Source organism: Elaeis guineensis, chromosome 2 (genome assembly GCF_000442705.2).
Source record: "Elaeis guineensis isolate ETL-2024a chromosome 2, EG11, whole genome shotgun sequence".
NCBI classification, from domain to species: Eukaryota; Viridiplantae; Streptophyta; class Magnoliopsida; order Arecales; family Arecaceae; genus Elaeis; species Elaeis guineensis.
The window spans coordinates 98,287,500-98,306,659 of NC_025994.2; the positions used below are offsets into that span (position 1 = coordinate 98,287,500).

Sequence of the window (19,160 nt, forward strand, 5' to 3'; positions counted from 1 at the left end):
AGAGTTGGGGAACAGGTATTCACCATTCACCATGACAAGCATCTCGTATTTGGGTGGCTTAGGGAAGAGAACTTGGTCACTAAGGACAGAGTTCCATCGGAGAATTCAGATGAGAGAGCGGCAAAACGTTTTTACAGGGAGGTCGAGGAAGGTATACACTAGTGATGGTCTCTTGTTGGGTGGCCCAACCATGTCTAAGAGGTTTGGAGCTCCTCAGGCTGTCACCTCTGAGGCTCCAAGCATGTCTCCAGAATACGAGGTAATTCTTCCTCATAGTATTGCTATTGCAATGCATTGTTTCAGGTTGCCACATTTGATTGGCAGTCTCCTGTGTCTATACAGCGACTAAGTTGTATAGACTGGAACATGTACCCATTACATCAAGTAGTTGCTGTTTGGGGTAAGGCCAGTTCATGACACAGATGGGCAATGGGACCGTCACTTTATTATAAGCATGGGACAATCTACCATAAACGCCAAATAGATTAGGCACCCACTTTGCTTTCTAGCGTGGAGGAGAAAGCATAGCATTCACTTGCTCCATTAAACATCATGTTCAAGTCAATCACATACGTATCAACCACTTTCATCTTCTCTCTTCCTCTAATAATCTAGACTCTAGTTATAACAAATGCTAGGGGAAATATTTCACTTCCTCAATCTCCCCTTAAAAAAAAAAAGGAGAGAAACATACTCTACTAATAAAAAGTACCATGCAATAATACTACATGGGGGATTGATGAAATTCTTGATGGAACTTGATAGGGTTGTGATGTAAAGGAGTATACCCTCAATTCATACGGCAATGGAGCTTGTTTTGGTAACATGTTTGAGACCTTAAACATTTTGGCACGCATACTATTTCCGAATCATTTCAAATAAGCAGCAGACCAATAATGGATTTTATCAAACCAGTCCAATTCCTGGCTGGCAAATTTCAAGACATTTACTTTCACCAAAATTTGGGGAAAAAGAATAAACGAAATCAATCATATTATCACGGGAAGAATAATAAGCTCTAAAAGATATTCTCGGGTTGTGTCGAGCAACTTTATTTCAATGATTACAAAAACACATGCAGTCACTAACAATACGATTCGAAAATGAGATCATACACGGACCAAGATAAAATATTTGCGGTGAGTAGTGTTTCACGTGCTACTCGTCCAAAAATTAAGGGACCCTCCTCCAGTCCAAAGGATAGGCAACAACTTTCCTATTCTCCGTTCTCTCAAAGCAGGCATAAGGAAAAGGACTGACTTTTTTCTTCGCCAAACACAAACCATGCAGATGCCAACCCTTCTCACGCAACAGGAGAAAATGCTAGCAAACTATGTTCCAGTATATGTGATGCTCCCGGTAAGTTCTCTAATAACCGCATGGATTTAGAATCCTGTCTCTATTTCAGTTGCGGTAACAATTTCTTCTTTGATCTGAACCTCTCCAACAGTTGGGTGCTGTCGCAGCTGAGAATGTATTCGAGAAGCCCGAAGAGCTCAGGAATCAGCTCAAGAAACTGAGAGCAGCAGATGTCGATGGTGTCATGGTGGATGTTTGGTGGGGAATCATTGAAGCCTTGAGTCCAAAGAAATATGATTGGAGTGCTTACAGGCAGTTGTTCCAGATGGTCAAGGAAGAAGGGCTTAAGCTGCAGGCCATCATGTCCTTCCATCAATGTGGTGGGAATGTAGGAGACATCGTCAACATCTCAATACCACAGTGGGTTCGTGATATTGGTAAGAAAGACCCGGATATCTTCTACACCAACAGAGCAGGCACAAGGAATGAAGAGTATCTCACCATTGGAGTGGATAACCAGCCCCTTTTTGAAGGGCGCACTGCAGCAGAGGTTTGGTTGATCAAAATGCTTTTGTTCTCAAATTAAAATCAAGTTATTTAATGAATAGCTGGATTAAGTTTACTCTCTTTTTCCACCTATACTTGCAGAGTAATTATAGTGCTTGATATTTGCTATTTTATGCCTTACTAGAGTCCATCTTTAGCAGTGTTATTTAAGTAATGACAATTGCCTATTGTTTCAACGTTAGGTATTAGGCGTTGTAGTTCTGTGAGTTACTGGTTGATACGAAATTATTTAATTTATATCACTAAAGTTATCTGGGAAAAAAATTATATTACTAAATCAAATCCATCATAGGATGTGAAACTAGACTAAAAAGTGCAGTACATCTTAATTTCCATTGATTTCTCTAGATAGTTTCAAGTCAAATTCGGGAATGCTGGCCACATTCTGATGTTCAAACTTTCTGAAGTTTAGATCTCTTCTGTAACTGTATGATCTTATCTTGTACACATCCTTATCAGATCTTAACTTCCTCTTCTTTAATAGGAAACTATATTTTCAGAAAAAAAAAAGAGAGAAAGATGAGAGACTTTGACCCTTGAGCGTTCAAGAAAAATAAATACAAAGTCATATCCTATTTGTTGAGAATTTTTACATTGCACACTCGTTAATCATCCGACAGGAATACCTGAAATTGATTTTTTTTTTAATAGAAAGACATAAAAAGAAGGGAGAGTTTAAAGAGAAAAACATAGAAATAAATAAAATAATTATCGGTGACATCTTGATAAAATATGCAGGTTTTCTCAAAACTAAAAGAAATATTCAAATTAATTAACTAGCCATCAATAAAAATCACTAAATATCAAGAGATGTATATTCCATAATCGAGCCAACAAAAACTTGAGTAAGAACTTTTGATAAAAATCTCTTATGCTTTTGATATATTTGGAATTAACTTGGAGAATTTTATGACAGCAAGACACTTTGGATTTGTTTTCAGAAAAACATTTATACGTGTTATGTTTATCTGTAATTGTCTAGACTGAAGCTTATTATTAATCAAACATGAATGAGAGATGGTTAATTATTGGACTCACATATTGTTTATCCGTTATGACAGCTCTACAGTGACTACATGAAGAGCTTCAGAGAAAACATGGCGGATTTCTTGGAAGCTGGTCTGATCACAGATATAGAGGTGGGCCTTGGCCCTGCTGGAGAGCTGAGATACCCCTCCTATCCACAGCCCCAAGGATGGGTTTTTCCAGGCATTGGAGAATTTCAGGAAAGATTTCAATTATTAGTTTATGTGCTCTGCCATTAACAAAAGAAAAAACCTTATATTAGTCTAAAAATTTGTGAAAGGTGAAGAGAAGAATCACAAATATGTTAAGTGCAAGTCCAGATTTCACACGTAGATCAAGGAAAACTTGAGATAGGTACAAAGCTAATTATAGATACATCTCATATCTATGTAAAGTATCTGGTTTTATCATAACAAAAAATGACATGAAATCAAGAATAAATGGAAAAACAGGACAGATAAGTTAAAGCAGAAATAGATGCAACAAAGACTCCTGACTACCATTGCAAGTGGTCTTAAGTGATGTGAAAGGATTTAAGTGATCTGACAAATAGGACCTTTTTAATTGGATAGGATATCTGGATTGCATTCAAAATGTTTATACCAGTCATCACTGAATTTCTTGTGCAATGTTTTCTCCTCCCTTTTTTGTAAGAATACAGAAATAAGGATCCAAAACATATTTATATAATTCATTTTCAGAAAACATATTTTTAAAGAAAACATATGTTTATAAATCTTGCAGTGTTATGACAAATATCTCCAAGCAGACTTCAAAGAGGCAGCAACAAAGGCAGGACACCCTGAATGGGAATTGCCAGATGATGCAGGAGAATACAATGACACACCTGATTCTACCAAGTTCTTTGCAGAAAATGGGACATATCTTACTGAGAAAGGAAAATTTTTCCTAACTTGGTATTCAAACAAGTTGATAGAACATGGAGATCAGATTCTTGATGCAGCCAATCAGGCCTTCTTAGGATGCAAAACCAAGCTTGCAGCCAAAGTATAAACTCTATTTAAATTTGTACCAGTCCTTAATTGCTGACTAATGTTCTTTATAGTGATATATAAGGTTGTTTATTACTATGACAGATTTCTGGCATCCACTGGTGGTATAGAGTTGACAACCATGCAGCAGAGCTCACTGCAGGATACTACAACTTAAACAATCGAGATGGCTACAGAACCATAGCAAGAATGCTTACTAGACATGATGCTATCTTGAACTTTACTTGTGTTGAAATGAGAGATTCTGAGCAAACTGCAGAAGCTAAGAGTGGGCCTGAGGAACTCGTTCAGCAGGTAAATCAATGGTAAAAGTAAAAGGTATAAATATGCCAAGCACTTAACTGAGTATATGGTTTGATAATAGGACTTATGAGACAGTTGAATAATTATGTCAGGTACTAAGCGCAGGATGGAGAGAGGGAATTGAAGTCGCATGTGAGAATGCACTTAACCGATATGAAAGGAAAGCCTATAACCAGATATTGAGGAACTGTAGGCCAAATGGTGTCAACAGAGATGGGCCTCCAAAGCTGAGGGTCACTTCAATGACATATCTCCGACTATCAGATGAGCTATTAAAAGCCATAAATTACAGAATATTTAAGACATTTGTGAGGAAAATGCATGCTGATCAGGTAAAATTCTTCCTTCAAGGCTGTCACCCCATTTTCACAATCATATTATGTTCCAAAATAGAGTATATGCAATTAATTAGCAAAAGATCGATTGTAGTTTGAATCATATCTGTTTGTTTCAGGATTACTGTCCAGATCCAAGCAAGTATTTCAAACCCATTAAACCTATGGAAAGATCAAAGCCAAAAATACCAATTGAGGTTATTCTGGAAGCCACAGAACCAATGAAGCCATTCCCATTTGATCCAGTAACAGATATGAGTGTAGGTGGTGATTTTGCTGATTTTGTAGACGATATATTCAACAAAATAACTTCGATATTGAATTAAAATCCTTCAGAGAGTGAGGTCACCATGAATAAGCAACCTAGTGAATAAGGATTGACAAATACTTTTCATTAGTCATTTTTATGTATGAGTACTGGTTAAATGCCATGTGAACAAGGGCCGATCATATTTTCTTGATGTTTGTTCCCATTTGATATTCTGAATGGCTTTTCTTTGCATTTTATTCACATCATATTACTGCACATTTGGATATATTTGAATGGGTAGCTCAAGCTCGAATATTTGGAATAGATCTGTGCCACTCTTTCTGCAGAAACTCTAAGGTGTCATAGATGCTGAAAATATTCAATTGGATTTTATAGTCAATATTTTAATTTCACTGTTCCGAAACATTTAAAATTAGCTAATCTATAGGTTCTTGGAAAGTGCAAGCAGAGACTGGTGGTTTTCAAATTCTCCATGGACCTTTTAGAGACACCAGTCAGACTCACAAAGCAGGGATCTAAGTTAGGCAACCAGAGAATTACTGAATAACCAGATCCCCCACACATATATGTGCAACAAAAGAAGGGGGCAAACTAGAGTTTGAGCATTTTCTGTATCAGCATATAGCTGAAGAAGTTTTGAAAAATGATAACACTATACGGTTCAAAGACTCTAAAGAATATAGAGGGGAAATCATTCTAGATGTAAAGAAGTTTAACTAAAAGGTTAAATAGTTATATGGTTAGGAAAGAAATATCCTATAGTAAAGACAAAATCGTAATATTTAAGCACAGATGGATTAGGGGTAAAATCATTAGTTGTGCACCTACTAATATTAGTAAAATCTACATTATGAAGAATGATTGAGTGAGCAATAAAAGCAATCGGCTTACAAAATCTGCTGATCCTTCAAAAAAGCTTGAATTGCCATCAAGCATAAGTTCACCAATAATCACCACAGGAGCACGATCCATTGCGAAAGTGATGAAACCGATGGGCATCTCTCACAACAATTTCTCTACTGACAAGCTTGGAGATTAGTTTAGTTGCTGTATGGCAATCCCCACATACCCGAAGGTTCTTTGTGATCCTAATGGTCATTCCAGGAGATGTATTTAATAAAGCAAAAGCAATGGCCAGCCTTTCACTGTGATCCCAGAGCATCTTTTCCTTCACATTCTCCTCAACATCATAAAACACTGTGCTGGTATCTGGGATATATCCAGCTTTCTTCAATTGTTGTCTTAATTCGTCCAACTTGGCATATATGGACTTGGATTGTGGGTGTGACTTATCTCCAACCAGAAACCTATGAATTTCCATATCCAATTCAATGAAGCTGCAACCAGGTGGTTTTTTCAGTCCATTCATCCTTGCTGTGGCTCTCACTCTCTCTACGTCACTCCACCTCTTTTCCACAGCATATAAGTTGGAAAGGGAGACATAAGCACCAATGCCCTTTGGGTTGAAACGAAAAGCATTCTGAGCAGCAATTTCTGCCAGCTCAACATTGTGATGAATGCGGCAAGCAGAAAGAAAAGCTACCCAAACATCAACATTAGGTTCCACATTCATGTCCAAAATTAGTTTGTACACTTCATCTAAATGGCCAGCTCTTCCAAGAAGATCTACCATACATGAGTAGTGCTCAACACTGGGGCTTATTGAATATTCCTTTGACATTTGGTTGAAAATTTCCTTAGCCTCATCAACCAATCCTGCATGGCTACATGCTGATATAACTGAGGTGAATGTTATCTTGTCGGGTCCCATATTTTTTCTCTTCATTTCATTGAAGCAAGCAACAGCCTCTCTTCCCCTTCCATGAAGTCCATATCCAGAAATCATGGCAGTCCAAGAAACCAGATTTTTCATTGGCATCTCATCAAAAGCTTGACGAGAACAATCTAAACTTCCACACTTGGCATACATATCTATAAGAGCAGTCCCCACGATGACCATGTTATCAAATCCCTTTCTGGTGAGATAAGCATGGAGACTCCAGCCAAATTGCAATGCTGCTATCCGGTCACAAGCACCAAGCACTGATACAAGAGTAATTTCATCAGGAAACATACCTTCTGAGTTCATCTGACAGAAAAGTTTTAAGCTTTCAACAGCATCACCATGACGAGCATAACCAGCAATCAAGGAATTCCATGAGACCGTGTCTTTCCTACTTATCTTCTCAAACAAACACCTCGCACCAGCTATAAAGTCCGAGTTTACATAGACATCTATGAGAGCATTGATTAAAAACTCATCAAATTCCAAACTGTTTCGCAGCATGTAAGCATGTATTTCCTTCCCTTGCTTTAATGCCGCCGTATTGGCACAGGCAGGCAGTATGCTGAGAAGAGTTGCTCGGTCCATTCCTCCTCCACCCATGGCCAGAACAGCGAAGACCGTTAGAGCCCTTACTGAGTCATTATTCTTCGCATAACCTGAAATCATCGTGTTCCAAGAAGTTAAATCTTTTGCCAGCATTTTATCAAATAGGTCCTGAGCAAGCTTCATTTCTCCAAATTTTGAGTACATCGACAGAAGAGAATTACTAACATAAACATCCGATTCATATCCACAAACAATTATCTGAGAATGAATTTTTTTTCCAACTTCAATGAGCAATAGATCACCACAAGCCATCAGAACAAATGGGTACGTGAAATTATCGGCCTTTCTGCCGGATCTCAACATGTCGCGATACAAGTCAAGAGCTTTAAGGGGGAAACCACTGCAAGCATAGCCCCTGACCATCACATTCCACAAAAAGGGGTTCTTCAGAGCAATTCCGTCGAATAAAGCTCGGGCATCGGCCATGCTCCCACAGATGGCATACATAGCGCATAGCTTGGTGCTTAGATATGTGTTGTCTAGGAGGACGCCGGAGGCGACCATGTGGGCGTGGAGCCGCCGCCCTTTCTCCAGTGATTTGAAGTTGGTGATGATTTGAAGTAGATGCCCGCATTGGAGGGAGTTCAGAGGCTCTGTGATAGCTCTCTCTACTGAAGGAGTACGAAACAAACGGATATATAGAGAGAAAAGGAACGATGGCGGGAGGATTCTGGGCTGGAAGTCGAGAGATTTGAGAAGAGGGAAGGCATTCATGAGAGAGAGGATGTGCGCGGGGATTGAAGGCCAAGTTTTCCTCAGAAACGGAAAATTATTTAGACGCCCTCGACCGGATGTCAAACCAGCTCGTCCCAAATTGGAGCCGCCGGATGCGCTGAGAAAATTTGCCAAACTCGGTCAAAAGCTTCGCATAGAATCGGCACTTTAATGCCCGACTTCAGTTATATGGAATCTGCTGAGGAATAGTGTAAACGCCGCGGGTGGAACTTCTTCTACTAATGAGTTCGCAACTCCCATGGTCCCATGCGTCTCATAAGTCCGCATATTCAACTGATTTCGGTTTATACAGTCCATCTTCCTGGGAAAAGTTATGTTAAGATTCCTGAACCTTTTATTTCTTCTGTCCTAAATCACATGCTTCAGATAAGATCGGCAGATCATCTACAGTCTTCTGAAATTTCTAGGAAAATTATTGTGCATGGCAAAGAGAGAGATATTTGAATTGAATAATAAGTCTTTTAACATCATGGTTTTGAAGGGCTTGTTTGATTGTATGTAACTGAACCTTTTATTTTTAGGTAATAGTATGTAGCTGAACTTAGGAGACTCGGCTGGCTAAGGGATCAGCTTAAAGCATTCATTTGATTGGCCTGAAATGAAATGGAAGTGAGTTCTTGCAATGGCTCGATTTAGAAATAAATAGCCTGAAGGGGCTTCGACTCAGGAGAAACTGAAGCCATTTCGGGCTCCTGCTCAGCTCACCTATACCAGATCAAAATGGTCTAAATATAAAGTCAAAACATATCTTGGACCTGGGGTAATGACAATGGCTATGAGGTTTCCAAGTTGAGCATTATCCATTGCTAGTTGAGAACTGTTTTTTCTTTCTTTTTTTTTCCCCATATTTAGTCCCCTCCTTTAGTTCTACCAAAAAAAAAATGTCCCCTTCTTAGGCCTGGGCCTCTCACTGGCCTTTGGAGTTTTGGATGGGACCCCTGAACCAGTGACAGCCTTAGTAACGTCCCCAGAACTATTGAAAGATATGCGAAAATTCATGAGCTTTATTAAAAGTTTTAACGTATGAATTGATTATGATTATAGAGGAACAGTAAACAAATATGACCATAATATTACATTCATTATTGTTCGCAGACCAGTTTGTCCTTTAGCTGAAGTACCGTGCCACCCATAGTCTCCATATCGATATGAATTGAGTGGTCAGTAGCCTCCAGTCATCGATGGATAACCTTACAAACGGAACTATATCCATTAACAGCCTTGCATGCATCCCCTTAGAAGCCACTTTTCTTTCCTCCAAATCCATGGCTACTGCTGTGTCCAATCTGAGTGGAACTTCTCAAATATTTCCCTCCAGACTGTTGAAGATTTGGAAACCAAACCTTGGGTCATCAAGACTAATGGTGTTTGCAAACAAAAGCATAGATGGGTTCCAAGAACCTCAGTTACAGCTTCATAACAGCAGTGGCATCTCCTTGCAAGTTTCGAGGAGAGCTTCTGTAGGCCTTGCTACTGTCACACTCTTTCATCTACTTGGTGCTGGAATTTCACATGCTGAAGAGGAGAACAATGGGTTGTGGCTAACTGGCCCAATACCAGCTCCAATAATCACTAGCGGTATGTTTAATTTCTTCATCCATTGCATCATCTTATTTGGTTTCATTTCATCTCACATGCATTCCGAGTCGTAAAACCTCTAGAATTTAACACAGCATCTTCACTACGGAACAGAGTGGAGATAAGAATGGACATGGCTAACAAGGATCTTTCCCCCACAGATATTGCTAACAAGGAGACAGGCACGCGCTCATTCCTGAGGAAAGGGATCTACATAGCAAAACTAGGCCCCCAAATAATTCCCTACAGGCTGAAGCACTACGCATTTGATCTGTTGGCTCTGGGGGACCTACTGGGGCAGGATGCCTGGAACTACGTTAGGAAGTACCTCTGCCTGAAATCCACAGTCATGTACTATGATTTCGATAAGCTAATCTCTGCAGCTCCTGTGGAGCAGAAGCAGCCCCTCACCGATCTCGCCAACCGGTTGTTCGACAGTGTCGAAAAGGTGATCCCTGGGCACTTCATTTTTTTTCATTTATTGCTCTGCTTGACTCAACCTACATTAGAAGTTTGTCCTCAGAACTATGATTTGCATTAAATTTGCTATAACTTCGGGTATGCGTAAAACAATGTTGATGGCAACAGAGATTTCAAGAACATGTAAAGTAATTGAAACTTTCTATAATTTTAGTGATGTCAAGATTTCTATGGGCCAACAATCTAACTAGTAAATTTTCATCAATTGACAGCTTGAAGAGGCCGTGAAGAAGAAGAGTGATTCATTGACAGAGTCATGCTATGCAGATACAGAAGTTATTCTTAAGGAGGTCATGATCCGAATGGCGTAATTGTTGCACTAATTCAACAGTTTAATTATGGCATTATCATTATCCTGTCCATAGGAAATCTTCGGAGCTCTAGAAGTCTCCATTTCAATCAAATGACAAGGAATGAGTTCATAAAACACTTGCATGCTCAGTGGCTTGATGGTTCACAGACACACCAAGAGAAGACTCATAAATTGTCCCCAGGCAGAAGAGGGATTCTACGAACGGTCCACTTGTTGCTTCCATCTTTAAAGATTCGGGACTTCTTCTTGTATACATTTGTTTGGTGTTGAGGTGGTTGCTATCCAAGGAATAACCGGAGGAGATCACGTAAAACCAACAACATCGAATGTATTTAATTAATTAAACCATAAATAATTCTCCATTACGAAACGAATAACAAATAATTCTCCATATATAGAAGTCTGCTTTGATGTAGCGTAATAGATGAGGAATCTTTGGAACCAGCTTACAATATTTCTTGGCAAGGTTGGGAGAGGAAAGAGAGTTATGTTCATTGTATTAAAGAAGTATCGCGCACTAGTAGTTCCTGGTGGCTTCAACGGTCTCTGATGCTAAGATCTGCTTCCGCAGAACATTGTAGTGCTTGATCAACGGTCAATTTGCAGGGTGGTTGCTATTGCAAAATCCATAGCATTTCACAATGGTGGAAGGCCCAAATTGGGTGGGGACTTGGGACAGCTTGTTGCAAGAGGATGTGAGGTTGGATGGTGTACTCCGTTCTGTGCTAGATAAACTCCTCTTCCTCTTGCCAATCATGTTCGGATTACTGCATTGTAGTGAGAGCGTATCAACCTTCCTATTGGGCTGGTAGGAAGTAGGTCACGATCCCTAAAATACTCATGCACGCACCATTCGCGACTTGAACCCAAAAACTTCTCCAAGCAAAGGAAGGGTGTGACGTTTGGGTGATCATCTTGTTCGCAATCTTAGGTGTGGCCCTTGGACATCACCAAGGGGAAATGTATTTATGACTTCCTGAAAATTCCTATGGTGTTGGAAAAATGGAACATAGTTTATCCATTAACACGTTCTATAATAGTTTGAAATGGATAGTCTGCTACCTACAACTTGGGTAAATCAAAGTTAAGACATCGTTGCAGAGCGCTGAGTGTCCTCACCTAATGAGTATCCATGCTTTCCTAATTTTATTTTGTAAGGAGAAAAGTCCAACCTCCTCTGTTATTGCTTGTAAATATATATATATTATAGGACTCAGTATGTCATATAAAGTATTGTCCGTTCTGACCCATGGATCTTATAATTTTGTCCTTTAAAAAATGCCTCACGTGAAAAAAAAAAAATTTCTGTTTATAAGCGCGAGTCTCCCTTGACTCACAATCAATGTGGGACTAATGATGTCCTCCACATTATTAGAACCACAACAGAGCCCTCCAATCAAGGGGGACTCTGATTGTATACAATCCAAGGAGCCCCACAGTCAATCGAGACGGACCATAGTTCCAGAGAACCAAGGCAAACCTCAACTCCTACCTGGCGTGCCATTGTTGCAGATAGGGCTCGGCTCATCATGTGAGGTATTGTCTGTTCTGACCCATGAACCTCATGATTTTGCGCTTTAAAAGATGTCTCATGTGAGAAGAATTTTTTCCTTCTTATAAGCGTGTCTTCCTTGACTCACAACTAATATAGGACTAATGATGCCCTCCATATTATTAAAACCATAACAATATACATCTTTCACAATCCCAGAGAAGGGCAATGCGAGGTGTATTCTTAAGGTGGACCAGTCGGTGGTCAAAGGAGACTCCACATGGTGGTGAGCTGGAGTCATTATTGGGTGGAACTATTGCCTTCAACCTTTTTATCCGTGACATCCGATATATGTTGGTTAAGTGCACTTCCATTGATGCTAGACATGACTATTGTGAGATAAATAACGCTGTGAACTGAATAGTGAGCTTTATTGCTGATTATTCAAAGAGGGCTATCCGATCGAAATTTGATGTTTTGCCACATGCTTTTAGGGTTATTTTCTTTTCTAACTTTGTGGACTGTATTTATATTCGTGTTGTATGAACATTCTATTTTATCATTAAAAAAAAAAAAAGACAATGCAAAATTAAAATAAAATGGATGCAATATTGATATGCCTCCACGATTTTTAGAATATTATGTTTTTGAAGAAAGATTCTGAGGACATTGTGGAAATAAGCTAAAGGTCTGGGTCAATCACAATATCCATCCAACAGCCCGGGCAAGAAAACAGTTCTCAGTTAAAAAGGACGACGTTTAAGAAGTTACGTATCCTCATTCCTGAAAGATCTTCTTTTCAAGGAAAAGTTCGTGGAAACAATCGTTACCAAGTCAGTCCATCATCTTACTCAAGGCTACACCAGAAATTAAGACCCAACAAGCTAAGAATAGGTTGAATGTTAACTGAAAGATGTAACAGCGAGTAAACTATGCATGCACATGATCCAAAAATCAACTCATCAATTAGCAATGTTCACAAGTGAACTAAAAAATCGTAGTGGGCACTTCAAGGTTTTCAGATCAATTCAGTCATGAATACATTAGCAGATACGAGGAAGAGCAAAATGTTTTTGCAGACGGTAAATCATTTATCTGATTGAAACCATGCATGTCAGGAGGTTCGAGCCCGCCAAACACTTGTCGAGCTCCTAATGGTCCTGCAGCAACCCAATCCAACTCATCGATTCGCTGATACACTAGACCACAAGACCGGACACGTGTCCATCACTCAGTGGTTCCCAACTTATCCAGTTATTTAACGGGCAGATAAGGCATCTGCGCCCGCTGCCCGAATAAAACCTCGAACGCGCTCGCCCTTCTCGTAAACGGGAGAGGGAGAGAGAGAGAGAGAGGGGATCAGGAAATGGCGCAAGCTATGGCGTCGATGGCTGGCTTACGTGGCTCATCTCAGGTGGTACTCGAGGGAAGTCTCCAGCTCAGCGGCTCGAGCCGGCTGGCACTGCCGGGGAACTATAGGGTGTCCGTGGGCCGGGCCGGCCTGACGGTGAGGGCCCAGCAAGGTACGGCAGAGGGCGAGGGAGTGGGTGTGGCTCAGAGTGGGCGTCGAGCGGTGCTGGGGCTCGTAGCCGCCGGGTTTGCCGGCGGGTCAGTCGTCAAGGCCGTGCTCGCGGAGGCGAAGGGGATCAAGGTGGGCCCACCTCCCCCACCCTCCGGTGGGCTCCGTAAGTGTCCGGCCCATTCATTCTCCTACAGTATAACCTTTTCTAGATTTATTTTCTAACTCCCTAGCTATCTTTTTCCTCCGTGATTCTTTTCCTCGTTTGAAATAATGCAACTGAATGAAGGCATTGATGAAATAGTCTTGTAGTAGGCGATCATGTGGGGAGACTACTTGTTTCTTTGTCACAGTAGTCAAATTATACGAGGTTAGTCAAGGACCAAAATGGTGAATTTTGGGGTTTATTTGGAATTTTTTTCTGGTGAATAATGTGTTTTTGAAAGAAATTTTAAATTGTGTCACACACACACACACACAAAAGGATCGCCCTTATAATATGGAATTAGATGATTTTTTTCAAGCCTTTTAAACTGCATGAAGAGTTTTAATTTAAACTGATCTTGAAATTTACAAATTTTACTTACTTTGTCCTACACTTGATTCCTCTTTAGCAGTCAAATATCTTCACTAAAAGTTTCTACACTTATTTTAGATAGAAAATTTATATTAAAGAATGAAACGATATTCTAGTTTGAAAGCCAAAACCTCTAATGGCGAACGGACCTGAGAATTTTGACTTTTGCCAACTAGTGGAGTAACAAAGCTTTCTCGTAGATAAGTCCCAAGTAGATTCCCAATCTCTGGTGCTCACTAGTTCTGGATTCATAACCGCATCCATTTTTGCATTTTATGACAGATGCAAACTATTTGATGCATGCATAAGATAAGCTCGAATCTTCTAAATGCATAGATGAACGGTTTTATATCAAAATATAATGATAAAAATTTTAGAATATGATCACTACTGATTGGAGTAATGTAGGAGATAGCTTGAAATTATCTAATTTGGTAATTGTCAGACAGCTCAGAAGACTTTCAACCTCATAAAAAATATTCAGCTAGTCCAGAGTCAAGGAGTACACAGCAAGAAGCTAAACTGATATGAATTTGATCTGACATATGTTTACTTTAGTCAGTTAATTGCTAGATCAGTTGCTGTAATTGATGATCTGATTTAATTGATTTTCTTTGAGTAATTGCTATGTTAATTAAGAGTTTTAGAACTTGAATTAACAACTTTTTATCTCGTACACAGCAGGAATGACAAGATGACGAACTAAATTTGGTCAATTAAAAACTGAACAACTAGGACAGAACCAAACTTAATGCACACCTCACTTCCTATCAAATCAACTAATACATCAAAGAACTTTATCAAATAAATCAAAAACAAAGTTAATTTGTCGAAGAGTCGAAAAGTAATGAAAGGAAGCATTCAACAGTTTGGTTACGTGCACTATGGATCTTTTGGATCATCCACACAATATCACATAGGTGTTTGTGAATATATCCAATTTCTCTGTACCCTCCTTGGGTTTGCATCAACACATGCTTTCCTATTAATTAATTGATCTGAAAATACCAATTTTTAAATACTTTGAGGTAACAAGAATAAAGATACTAAATTCTAGCTCAAATATTTACCATTGTTCAGTGTCGTTCTCATGAAATATATATATATGCAAAGAATAAATAAGAAAAATACATAGAAACTAGAAACACCAAAACCATCTCAAAATGGTCACCACTTATGTTTCATTGGTGCCATCCACAGTTGCCTTATATCAAACTCAATTCTAATGTACTTTAATGATCGTTCTTCCAGATAAATATACGTGCACACACACACATATATATATGTATGCATAATTCAATGTTGCGATGATTCTGCATGTAACAGCTGGGACCCTAAATTCGGACGAGCCGAGAGACCTTGACCTTCCACTGAAGGAAAGATTCTACCTGCAACCACTTGCTCCAGCAGAAGCTGCAGCAAGGGCGAAAGAGTCAGCAAAGGACATTGTGAACCTTAAGGAATTGATAGACAAGAAGCAATGGCCCTACGTCCAAAATGACCTTCGTCTCAAGGCCTCTTACCTCCGCTTTGACCTAAATACTGTTATCTCAGCAAAGCCCAAAGAAGAGAAGAAGCCCCTCAAGGAGCTCGCTGGGAAGCTCTTTGCCACAATTGCTGAGGTAAATACAGTAGCATATATAAGTAGAAAAAAGAATAAGTTGAATTGTTCCATATCGACCCCACTAATGCCCATCTAACATTTCTTGCCTCATCTTATCGTCAGCTGGATCATGCAGCGAAGATCAAGAATGTACCAGAAGCCCAGAAGTACTATGCAGAAACCAAATCTGCCCTCAATGATGTCCTTGCCAAACTAGGCTAGAAGAAGGCTATCTCTGTTGTGTATTGTTAACCTTCTCTTTACTCTTTGTCAATATCAAACTAGTTATGGACGTGATTCCTAGTAATAGAGTATTCCAAATGTTGGTTATCTATCTTTTGATTTGGAGTAGTTCCAGCTAAGGAGTAAAGAATGAGGAATTAAATATCATTTTAGCATTTCTTATGGAGCTACGACCTCTGATTATTAGCTCAGATTAAAGAACAAATTTTATGATAGGATTGCCTATATTTGGTCCGAGGGAGTTCGATTTTAGAATGAAAATAAAAATGAGAAACTCATATTCTAATAATTTGGTGAGTAGAGTGCCATTCCGTTCCAATTCGAAATGGATGAAAATATCTTAATCCTCTAAAATTCAATCACTATTCTCTTTAAATATTCAAATCTCATTTAGATTCCGATTCTGTTCGCGAATCAAATACATTAGAAGATATGGCCATTCAAATTTTCATTCTAATTTCGATTTCGATCGTAAATTAAATACATATTTTGCAAAGAAATATTAGAAAAGGACATGCTACGCAAAATATCCATTTCAGGGAGCTCATCTCTGGTGACAACTTATTCTTTGTTCCTGGTTTACATATTGCTGCCTTCTGTTTGTGGTTGCGTGAGGTGGATTAAGTAGATAAAACCGATCCTTGAACACTATCTTAACCATTAAGCACTTGACCTCATGTTTCTGATATGCCTAACTGTCTGAGCCAACTACTCTAGGAATTGAATTAGCAACATGAGCTTTTGTCACTTGGCGGTCACCTGAAATATTTGGTTAGGATGACGAAAATCACAGACAAAGTTCGTTGCAGATAACAAAACACTTGCAGTTTAAGCATTATAAAATTCTCTCCAATTTGGGCAAGCTGCTGCTACCAGCTAACAAAACTAGCCTTATTTTCTCTGTTCACATATATGACATTGTGGAAGGCCAAGAATTGGAAGAAGAAATAATGGACAAAAACAATAGATCTTTGACTTTGATGAAGAGAATTGCGGATCTCAAATAGACATGTTTGCAGGTTTGACAAGCTGGATTAAGCAAAACACCTGAAGTCCAACGTAACTGTGGACCAATGAGGACCATAAATTCAAAACTATTGCTTTTGCTGTAAGCACAGAATCAAATTAATTTCCCATGACAAAATCTGCAAGCCAAAAGAAAAGCTTCAAAAGCGGTCCAATAATCCATGTAGCCAAACTTGCATGAACCATGAAATATCTTTCAGCTAAACAAAATAGCTGTACAATTTCTTAATCCTGTAAGCAACTGACAATTTCAATAAGGAAGGTATTAAGTCAAACCTTTAAGGGCCAAAAGTCATGCCCAGTTACAAACAAAAGATCAACAACATTGTTCCATGCAGTTATAAAAGACTAGACCTACTTAAGCCATTTGATTAATAAAAGAAAACTCCACCTTGAAGGCCTTGGTCAGGCCCCTCTGCTTGTAATGGCATTTATTGATCCTCTCCTAATGACCTGCTTTCCATCTTCAACTCTACTCTGCTACAAACTACAAACTAGTGAGTTCCTATAGCTTTATCAACCTGGATGAGGATAAAGAGAACGAATAGAGCAAGATAATTCAGCTGACTCACCAATCATGACAGGTTAGGAGCCTCTTGTTCAGCCTTCTTCGCATTATCAGTCTGCTTTGCTTCTATAGTCTCCTTACTGTTGACTCTTCCTTCTTCTATCTGCCTTTGTTTTGCCAGAGCTCTTCTTGCTTCCCTTCGAGCATCCCTCTTGGCAATCTTGAGTTCTTCAAAGCCCTTTTCAATCTTGGCTTCCTCTTCAGGAGAAAAGAAACCCACTTCCATATTCCCAAGCTGCTCGTACATCTTCTCGACCTTGGCCTTCCAAACTAAGCCCATCTCTGTCTCCATTTTATGGTAAGGTGTTTTCAGAAGGTACTCGTCTATGCCACCAGCTTTGTCAATGCACCTGAGAGCATGCGTTGTAACCTTGACCCGGATGTGTCTGTCATGGATATAACTGAACAAGCGCTTTGTTTGTACATTAGGCTTCCATGTCCGTCTAGACCTTTATCACAAGAATATTGAAATATCAGATTGGGTTCTTTTGCTGATAGTATAATGAGCAGACTCCGCACCAAAAATGAAGGATAAGTCATGTCAGTGACAGATTTAAATAATATAAAGAACTGCCCTTAAATAGCAATAAACATGTGATGCAAATTTCCTGACATTATCACAAATTTAAAGGAATGACAACAACATCACAATTATCCAAGCAAGAAAGAAGTTTAAATTTTATGGTACATTTGAGGTATATTCCCCTGATTGATATTGTAAAGGATTCAAGTCATACAACTACCAGAAATGAGAAACCAACACAAATTAGTTGCACTTTTAATTAGATGGTCCACAACTCACATGATAAACAAAACCACTTCCGAAAACTTACTAAGAAATAAAGCCAGATGACGAGATGATTTGACGAAGAGTCAATATGTTTTATTCTATTTAGACTTTTAAATAGACGCAATTATGTGTTAATCATGTTGACATTGTAACTTCAACAAATAAATGCAACTAAAATGAAAAATGACATAAAGAAATAATTGCTATCAGATTTCACATAGAAAAATTCAAAAGAGGACAGACTAGTTACAACGTAAATCCCATCAAAAAGTGAGATGTCCAGCATCATCGGGTGTCAGCTGTGTTTCTTAGTTTGGCACTTTGGCCTTCAGATCTAGACCATAGAGCCACCGTGTACTGTCAATTTTGCAAAAAACTATGCTCCAACACAACAAATTTAGTGACATCTAACACTATTTAACAATCAAAACTAATCACTAGCATATAAAGCCTATGATACATTAGAAACATCCTTTGAAAATTGCAAACACTTAATCATGACACATGCAGAGATATAAGAGCTTATACTCAATCACCTGTGCAAGCATATTGCAATCAATGGGTGCAACAAACACCACAAAATCTAATAGAGAATTTTAGGTAGACATTTCATACTAGCAATTTGTCAATTCTAACAACTGGCTTCCCAAGATCAACACAATCAATTCACCCTTTCTTTTTTTTTGCTGCCCTGAATCCTGCTTATATTGTTTAGGTCAAAATGAGAGATATTCATTGGCATAAGGATAACAGCCAAATAAACAAAAAAAAAATATATATATATCCTTAAAGGTGGGTTGCTTCCCTACCTGCAAGTACTCGTTACCCACATAATTACTGCGGATCACTCAAAATCAAGCAACCATAAGTCCAAAGTTTCTGCTGCACTACATGGATCCTTTACTTGTACTTCTCTGATGGTGCCAATATATCTAGTTCTGGGCCTTTCTTTCATACACCCAACAAAGAATCTGTCTAATTTTAGATCACACTCGAGTTCCAGATAGAAACCTCCACAACAAACAGATGT

At 39.0% G+C, this 19,160-nt stretch overlaps 5 protein-coding genes across 7 annotated transcripts in view; 3 read left to right on the top strand and 2 right to left on the bottom strand.

Moving 5' to 3' along the window:
• On the top strand, positions 1-5,004 carry LOC105052391 (beta-amylase). The gene is made up of 8 exons (XM_073252331.1): positions 1-259; positions 1,291-1,359; positions 1,451-1,849; positions 2,928-3,089; positions 3,634-3,900; positions 3,990-4,199; positions 4,301-4,540; positions 4,663-5,004. The coding sequence occupies exons 1-8, from the start codon at positions 32-34 to the stop codon at positions 4,867-4,869; spliced, it is 1,782 nt and encodes a 593-aa protein (XP_073108432.1). The 5' UTR covers positions 1-31; the 3' UTR covers positions 4,870-5,004.
• LOC105052382 (pentatricopeptide repeat-containing protein At3g26782, mitochondrial) lies at positions 1,013-8,251 on the bottom strand. Its single transcript, XM_019855494.3, has 3 exons — positions 5,706-8,251; positions 2,905-3,121; positions 1,013-1,838 (listed from the first exon to the last, which is right to left on the bottom strand). Exon 1 carries the CDS (start codon positions 7,918-7,920, stop codon positions 5,755-5,757), a length of 2,166 nt encoding a protein of 721 aa, XP_019711053.1. The 5' UTR covers positions 7,921-8,251; the 3' UTR covers positions 1,013-1,838; positions 2,905-3,121; positions 5,706-5,754.
• Positions 8,252-9,142: 891 nt separating this feature from the next.
• On the top strand, positions 9,143-10,712 carry LOC105052400 (photosynthetic NDH subunit of lumenal location 3, chloroplastic). The gene is made up of 3 exons (XM_010933202.4): positions 9,143-9,519; positions 9,681-9,967; positions 10,212-10,712. The coding sequence occupies exons 1-3, from the start codon at positions 9,207-9,209 to the stop codon at positions 10,308-10,310; spliced, it is 699 nt and encodes a 232-aa protein (XP_010931504.1). The 5' UTR covers positions 9,143-9,206; the 3' UTR covers positions 10,311-10,712.
• A 2,404-nt stretch (positions 10,713-13,116) lies between these two features.
• Positions 13,117-15,835, top strand: LOC105052408 (oxygen-evolving enhancer protein 3-2, chloroplastic). The gene is made up of 3 exons (XM_010933210.4): positions 13,117-13,489; positions 15,227-15,522; positions 15,627-15,835. Exons 1-3 carry the CDS (start codon positions 13,171-13,173, stop codon positions 15,723-15,725), a joined length of 714 nt encoding a protein of 237 aa, XP_010931512.1. The 5' UTR covers positions 13,117-13,170; the 3' UTR covers positions 15,726-15,835.
• A 1,085-nt stretch (positions 15,836-16,920) lies between these two features.
• The window catches only part of LOC105052418 (large ribosomal subunit protein bL28m), a 3,181-nt gene continuing 941 nt past the window's right edge, over positions 16,921-19,160 (bottom strand). The window contains exons 2-3 of one of the 3 annotated variants that reach the window (XM_010933228.4): positions 17,345-17,789; positions 16,921-17,259 (exon numbers count right to left, since the gene is read on the bottom strand). In XM_010933228.4, coding sequence (XP_010931530.1) covers positions 17,348-17,789 — 442 coding nt within the window. In that variant the 3' untranslated portion in view covers positions 16,921-17,259; positions 17,345-17,347. The remainder of the gene's footprint in view (positions 17,260-17,344; positions 17,790-19,160) is intronic. The other 2 variants (XM_010933222.4, XM_010933217.4) reach the window with 2 other exon arrangements.